Raw genomic sequence first — 8365 nt, 5'->3', positions numbered from 1 at the left:
TTAAATGCTATATCGCATTATTCATATGCCTTGGTATCAAGGCAATACATTTGGAGCTAGTCAGAGACTTGACGACAGAAGCATTTCTCGCCGCCTTACGACGATTCACAGCTAGACGAGGGAAATGTGCAAATATATGCAGTGACAACGGTACAAACTTCGTAGGAGCCAAGAACGAACTACGAGAGTTGCATCAATTAGTGAAGTCTAGAGAAGGGAGGAAGGAGTTGGAAGAATTTGCTGCTAAGGAAGAAGTCAACTGGCACTTCATTCCACCCAGCTCTCCAAATTTCGGGGGACTCTGGGAGGCCGGGGTCAAACCCATGAAACATCACCTAAGACGTGTCATTGGAGCCAACTGATTGACATACGACGAATTGCATACCTTAATATGTCAAGTCGAAGAAGTTCTCAATTCCAGACCCATCACTTCCATATCAAATGACCCTAATGATCCCTCTCATCTTAGTCCAGGTCATTTTCTTGTAGGTACTCCTTTAATGTCCTATCCTGAATAAGACTTATCCTCGTCTCCAATTAATTACCTGTCTCGTTGGGAACAGATCCAGAAGATGCTTCAAGACTTCTGGAGGAGATGGTCATGTGACTATCTAAATGGCTTGCAGCAGCGATCCAAGTGGTGTACGAAGGAAGGGAACATCCAGACAGGTGCAGGCGGTATGTTTGGGACTTCAAGGTTGGCACTCTGCCATAGTTTAGGACTTCAAGGTTGATAATCCTGCATTAACAGGGAGTCTATAAGTATGATGATAGTGTACTGTTGCGGCTAGAAGACCACGGACAATAAAATATATTTTCTACAATAATCGTGTGTTTTATTCATCAATCGAGCTACCAGGGCCCAAACAGATGCTTTCCTCCACATCTTCTCAATATCTACGGAAACTATTTCTGCAATATCACTGATGTTTGGTTCTTTTGAATGAATATAAACTTTCATGTTCCATCTCACAGTTGACAGTTCCTCAGTACATCAGCACAGGTGGGAAGAACATTTTCTGATATTTTTGCTAGAGTGTCAAATATTGGGCATTTTATTGTGCTCCTTGTACTTGGGGTACCCTTACCCCTTTCATATATCTCGCTACGACTGTGATCGATATACTCGCTCAAACTGAAAATGAGGTAATATAATCAATGAAGTAATAAGAATAAAACAAAAGCTCATTTTTCTTATTTTTAACTGTAAGGAAATTTTCGAAGCCTCTGGGGCGCATTTAAATATTAAAATAAATCCAAAAAATTTCGTACACAATCATTTGACATTAAATGATAACTTTTGAAAGCCCCGCCGAATTTAAATTCTGAAATTAATTTTTTCACTCCACCCTAGTGCTCATTTTGAATGCATACAACATTGAATCTTTCTTTGTCCAGGAACATTGGAATTGTGTTTCTATCTTTTGTAGTTTGGAAGACATAAATGTTTGAAATCTGCTCCTTCTTTTTGAATAGCCCTATATATATATATATATATATATATATATATATATATATATATATATATATATATATATATATATATATATTGCAAGAAGTTCACTACTGGACATGAATTTTTAATTTCACGTTGCTTCTTTTGGCCATCTCCGTCAACCATAGAAGTTTGTATCTTAGTTACAGAAAAACTCTTTAATCTACAAAAATCTAAAATAATTGGTTTATCTATATAGCTATGAGCAATATACAGTATCACAGAATTATCTTTAGGATCTCTAGGCTTGTTGACTAGATATTAGTCTTATCAAGGAATCTAAGTTTAAAATCATAGCAGAGATTTTCGCTGAAGAAAATATCTGTAAGAAAATATTTTCTCTAAGTACTTACATATTTCGAGAAGTAGTATGTGGTTATTTTTAAATTGTAATTATCACATATTATCTTATCGCAAAATAATTTACAAGCTAATAATGACATTGTAAAATAACCAAAAAGCTAGTAATTAAAAAACCAAACAAATTTGAAATTTCTTTATATTGCAGATAATGAACAGAAGCAAGTCATCCTGTTGTTTGAGTATGATGGCCTTTTAATGATAGATTCTTCAAAATCAATTGAATTCCACAGTTGAAAAGTTAAAATTATATCAGGCAATTTTTCTTGAAAACTTATACAAATATTATTGTGAATTAATTAATACTTTTCTTAATTTTATATTTATAATGGTGTTTATTCTATGCAATGAACCACTGCACATCCCAAACATCAGCATTTGGAAATTAAGTTTCACTGTTATAAATTATCAGACAAAATTGGTTGGACAGTTGCAGGAAAACCCTGTTTAAAACTATTCTGAACTTTTCAAAACCACACTTCAAACACTCTGAGTGACAAAAATCCTCTTTCGGAAATAGCTGTGTCAAACTATTTCCAGTATAAACGAGGGTGATACAGAAAGTACAGTAACATATTTTTTTGCGTTCTTTTTTCAAAATCCACGTATACGTGAAACAAATGCGACATATGAAAATATTTGCAGGAAAATTAGTCACATTAAGTAACAAGTAATAGCACAAAATATACTTGCAATTGGGGTCAAAACTATGGCATCTCCCATAGAGAAGTAGATCTAATGCGCTGTGTTCATATGATTAGGTATATACTGAGTTCCATAATGTCTGACAGGCGACGTAAATATTGTCAGCAGAGGAAGGGAGAAGGATAATTGATATTCAACCAATGGCAGAGGTCACATTCCATTCTTGTCTTGAAGTTGGGAGGTGTGAAGCGTTCGTTCTACCTTCGCTCAAGTTCAAAACAAGCCTAGAAATTGATCTCTGACATTGGTTGATTAACAATTATTATCCTTCTCCCTTCCTCTGCTGACAATGTTTATGTCGCCTATTAGATATTATGGAACGCAGTATAGAAGGAAACAGCGAATGGTCAAAGGAGCACCTTTTGTCTATGCCTACTCTGGTATACTCATTTTTGCGAATCGCCAATGAATGTAATGATACTCCTGGACACGTGGTTTAATTCCCGTTTTACTTAATCGTGTGGGAAGCGGTGATGCGTAGGATGTAGCTTCAACTTGTAACAGAGCTGGAGAAGATATGTGACATGAAATCAAGGTCAGTAACTGTCCTCTATCTAGCCAACATTCCTGATACTCATTTTATTAAATCTTTCTGTCTGGTGAACTTTCATCGTACGCTTCTTACCATACCGCTCTGTTAATTTCCCCCGCATGCAAGACCAATTTCTTCAGACCACAAAACCTTGAACATAGTGCGCGGCTCCTTCACGTTGCATTATACGATTTTAGCGCTATATTTCAAAAGACGTTTTACTGTTATATGATTAAGTGTTTTCCCTATATTTGCCATTTAGTTTCAACAGGGTGTATTCTTCAGACGAAAGAAAATTTGTTTTTACTTTCTGGATTACCCTCATTTAAACAACAGACGAAGAAATCGAAGTGTGACATATTTATACTATTCTTTCACTTATTAATTTGCATATATCATCATCCTGAATGCCCACAGCACGCCTTGGAGAGCGTGCTATCCAGTTAAAGATAAAATTTGGCATCACCTTGCAAATACTGGATAATAACGGCAGGCTCTTTACTTGCAATGTTATTGTATGTAGTTTGGAATGCTTCTCGCATTCTGGCTTCCTTGCAGAAGAGATGTCACGTCTATGTGCAATGTGCATTGTCGACAGCAAGCTCGTACACATACGACTTGTAGGAGCTCGTTACGTGCAGTATTCAGTGCTGCGTGAGGTACTGGACTCACTGCCTGACTCACTGGTCATCTCAGCATCGTAGTCCGGTAGAGGCGGCAGTACGTTCTGTTGGAAGAGACCAGAGATGTTCCCTGGGGGGCGGTAATGTGCCACCACTAATACTTTTCCTGTTCGACTTCGAGCTTTCCCAACACCAAAATGTTGAGTGGACGCCCACACGAGCTGGGTGAAGTGACCTAAAGAATATATAAATAAAATAAGTAGACTTATGTGTTAGACAAATTGAAAGAAACATGACAATATAATTGTAAAATAGTTTTAGTGTATTGCAACTATGTATTAACATTTTGGTACTACAGGTTACGTACTGGGAGAAATTGTAAACAGAACTGTGCGACACTCCAGTGGCAGCAGAAACTCTTTCTTTGACTTTACTCACTTCTTTAAAGAAGTGTGAAAGATTAAAATTAATGTCAGATCTGAGAAATACACTCACGCCTCCATCTGTCAGATCTGAAAAATACACTCACGCCTCCATCCTCGAGAGCTTGTCTGCAGTAACTAGCATGTAATTTATATTCTTCTAGTGATAGGGATAATATTTCCTATTGTTTCATATGGGGTTCGGAATCTAAGGAACAGAAACTGAAAACCAGGATATAAAGATGGAATACTAATAATACTAGTATTTCATATTTGTGACACACTGATGTTGTATGATATAACCTCAAAACATATCGTAATTTAAATACGAAATCAGTTAAACATACATTATTATAAACGTACGTAGATTATTTCTCTTTAAGAATATATAGGTACCGTAATTTCCCATAACTATGGTCCAGGCACCCAACTATGGTCCAAAACGCATTATGTACTACTTAGTCCCCCAAGATTTCGGTATTTGCCATTTAAGGCGCCATTGTGATGGAATTATGTTCCCCATAGATGCTTCTAACTACCATTACACGTGGCAATGATATGGATGCTTAACAAGGTCAGTGTCCATCGTTCTATTGAATGTGTGAAGACACGAAATCATTCAGTTTATGTTTGTCTGTTTTATTAAGCTCTCCTCTGTAGAACTGGTAAGTTATAGATATATGACTGTTTGTACAATTAAACCTGGCTATATATTGTTTACTTTCACGTAATAATTAGACTGTCAGAGGTTAAGGAGTCTGCGTGAAAAATGTTTAACCTCAAGGCTAGAAGTCAGTCCTCAACTATGTACCACAATTTTTCGTGGACCATAGTTGTATTTCGTTTTGAAATATTTGTTTTAATGAAATGTGAACAATTGATTATTTACTTCTGCAAATACGGTATCTCAGTATATTCTAAAACACCATTTAAGATTATAGTCCAGTAAATAAAGAAACATGCTGTTCCAGCATCAATGGTACTAGCACGAATAATAGTCCGGTAAAACGAAAACTTCAGGGTAGAAGGATCACAACAGTCCCTGTAAGTGACTATGAGAGCGATGAAATTGAATTGGATACAGATTATGATGTTTCCGGTGTACTCTCCATATTTACAGACAGTGAGTCAGATGTGGAAATGAAGACGAAAACTGTTAAAATAATGCTAAAGGCACATAGTTATATGGTAGTTACTTATGGGGAGGAATTGTAGCCAGGGAAAGTTTTGGAAGTGAAGAACAATGGAGCTGTTGTTTCATGTATAGTAAGAAGCGGCAATTACTGAGGTGGCGAGAAATGGAAGACATTTTATTCTATAGAAATAAAACAAATTGAAGACCCCATATGCGTCTCGAAAAAGAGAAATCTATTTCCAATTTCAGAATTACAAGAGAAGTGGAGATTCAAAGGATAGAAATAAGCCTACTGAATATAGTTCTCAGTATGGTAAATAAACATTATCAGTGAATTTATTTGCATAATATTTTGCTAAGAATGTGTTAGTTTATTTTGATACCGTACTTTTGTTCTTTAATATACACTCACCGGCAAAAAAAAAAAAAAAAAAAAAAAACCCGGGTCAACTACATTTTATTAAAAATTTTTGAAAATTGTAGGATGTTTAAAATAATTGTAGGTGTGCTGAGGTTCATTTAGTTATTCATTTATTTTGTGATACGTAAAAATGTTATACTGAATACGTAATAGCCAACAATGATCTGAAAAGGAGATTCGTTCTTCTTGCAATATTGTGTCTAAACTTCTCGGACTCATTTCAAGCTATGCTGAAGAAGTCTACAGACTGGTAAGCTCTCTTGAGGCAGTATTGGAGTACTTCATTGTATACAAATGTCACTAAGTCCTACCGATTCAGCAAAATCGTTGCACTAATAGCGTTATGTGGTTGCAGTTGTTGGGACCAGAAGAGCCTTCCAGAAAATAAGACAAGTTAACGTGAGTGAGAGAACTGTAAGCAGACGTCTGGATGAATTTAGGCTGAATTCCAGAAGACTAGTTAAAGACCCAGAATTGCTCCAGCAACATCGTGTTGAACGATTACGTTTTGCTCACAATCATGCTAATTGGAACCTGGGGCAGTGGCGACGAGTGCGCTTCACAGATGAATCGAGATTTAGTTTACAGATGGACGTGAAAGACTGTGGGGAAGAGAAGGAAAACGTTTTTCTTCATGTACCTTCAGTTCATGTGTGAGTTTCCAAGGTGGATCAGTAATGGTATGGGATGGCATTTCGTATGAAGCTCACACAGAACTTGTTTTCATTAATGGAGGTGCTTTGACTGCTCCAAGATACATCGAAGGTATAATTTAACGTGTGGTACCATATGCCCCACTTATTGGTGAAAAGTTCCTGTTAATGAATGACAATGCTCGCCCTCATGCTACAAGAATCGTGGATGAGTTCCTTCACGACGTTGAATTGAATAGGATGGCATGGCCAGCAAGAAGTCCTGATATAAACACTATTGAACATGTGTGGATCTTCCACGACGTTGGATTGAATAGGATGGTATGGCCAGCAAGAAGTCCTGATATAAACCCTATTGAACATGCGTGAGAACTGCTAGGGAAGCGAGTTAGAAGTCGACTAACTCTTCACAGCAACTTACAGCAGCTCCGAAATGTTCTAAGTAAAGAATGGAATAGTATCGACCAGACTGACATCCAGAATCTGATCGAAAGGTTGAATCGGCGAATGGTAACAGTCATACAGTCACGGGGAGGCAATATCCGCTATTAGAAACATCTGGGTGGCCACAAAATCAGTTGAACATTTGGAAGAAAATTGAAACAATTTGTAAATTGTTACACCTTTCAATTACAGTATATCCATTGTTTGGCGTTAAAAATAATAGCGCAAGTGATAATAATAAAGAGTTTTTTTTTTCTGGGAAGCAATGTTTTTTTCATTTCATAATGGGTTTACTGATTCTCACCTCATAAAAAAAATTAAGAAACTTTAGGTGGCCCGGTATTTTTGCCGGTGAGTGTAGTTGTTCATTATTGCAGGAAAATGACTTTTTACATTTCACTTGTTTATTGTGTGTTTATGCAATGTGTACTAATAAAAAGAATCCATGTACTTTTCATTTATTTTTAATATTTCTGTGCTAGATTGTGTTTCTACCCTTAAATTAGAAACTCAATGGATTGATTTACGAATAATTACAGCTCCAGCTATAGTCCATTCATGCTTTCAAGCATAAATTTATGAATGAACCATAGTTGGGCAACTCAGAATACAACTAGGGGAGAGTCGGGTAGTATCGGACGTCGGGTAATATCGGACAGTGCGTGTCTTCCATCTACCACCATGTGGTAGTACCTGAATGACATGGTTACGTTTCTCTATGCGACATCACAGAAACGTAACCATGTCAATCAGGTACTATCATCGTGTGGCATTTATTTTTTTAACACTTATAATTAAATAATTTCAAACACATATGCCAATATTTATTTAATATACACTTACAAGAGTCCGAAGCCAAAATTTCACTTAATCTAAATGAATAGTATTGAATATACTACGAAAAATGTGACAAATGTGGACCATAGTTCGGGGAAACTACGGTATTATATAATTAATATTTCTAACATTGAGGAATAACAATATATTAGAGTGGTGCATAATTCCATAGCGATTTTTTATAAGTTTATTAAACACATCGGATACACATAAAAGAGAAGCTAATCATCAACAACAAATTCTCCTTCACTATTACAACAGTCTGACAATGCTGGAGTAGTTTTTCGATTCCACGTCTGTAGAAATCGCGTGATTTTGAGTTAAAGAAGTCGTCAAGCCATGAATAATGTTGAGGGAAAAATTGTTCCGGGACCGGGTTTCGAACCCGGGACCTTTCGTTAAACGTACCAACGCTCTAACAACTGAGCTACCCGGGAACTCTACTAGACACCGATCCAATTTTTCTCTTTATATCCACAGACCTCAATGTCGGCTGACAACCGTCAAACAAACAACATCGTGTGAACACTAACTCAGTGTGACTTAAATTGTGGTTTTCTGTTAACGAACAGTGACGTGTATTATGCAAATCATTATTCCCTCAAAATTATTCAAATCAACTTTACAGGGAGTTACACCTGAAAGCTTGATTTGCATAATACACGTCACTGTCCGTTAACAGAAAACCACAATTTAAGTCACACAGAGTTAGTATGCACCCGATGCTTGCTTGACGGT

General features: G+C 36.6%; 1 protein-coding gene across 1 annotated transcript in view; it reads right to left on the bottom strand.

The window, feature by feature from the left end:
* Positions 1–2194: 2194 nt before the first annotated feature.
* Positions 2195–8365, bottom strand: part of LOC138704235 (uncharacterized) — a 564225-nt gene continuing 558054 nt past the window's right edge. The window contains exon 7 of the mRNA XM_069832116.1: positions 2195–3950. Within this exon, the coding sequence (XP_069688217.1) occupies positions 3724–3950 (227 nt within the window). The 3' untranslated portion in view covers positions 2195–3723. The remainder of the gene's footprint in view (positions 3951–8365) is intronic.

This window comes from Periplaneta americana, chromosome 8, assembly GCF_040183065.1.
Source record: "Periplaneta americana isolate PAMFEO1 chromosome 8, P.americana_PAMFEO1_priV1, whole genome shotgun sequence".
Classification (NCBI taxonomy): domain Eukaryota; kingdom Metazoa; phylum Arthropoda; class Insecta; order Blattodea; family Blattidae; genus Periplaneta; species Periplaneta americana.
The sequence above is the reverse complement of the archived record's forward strand: the minus strand, read 5'-3'. Positions and strand labels throughout refer to the sequence as shown.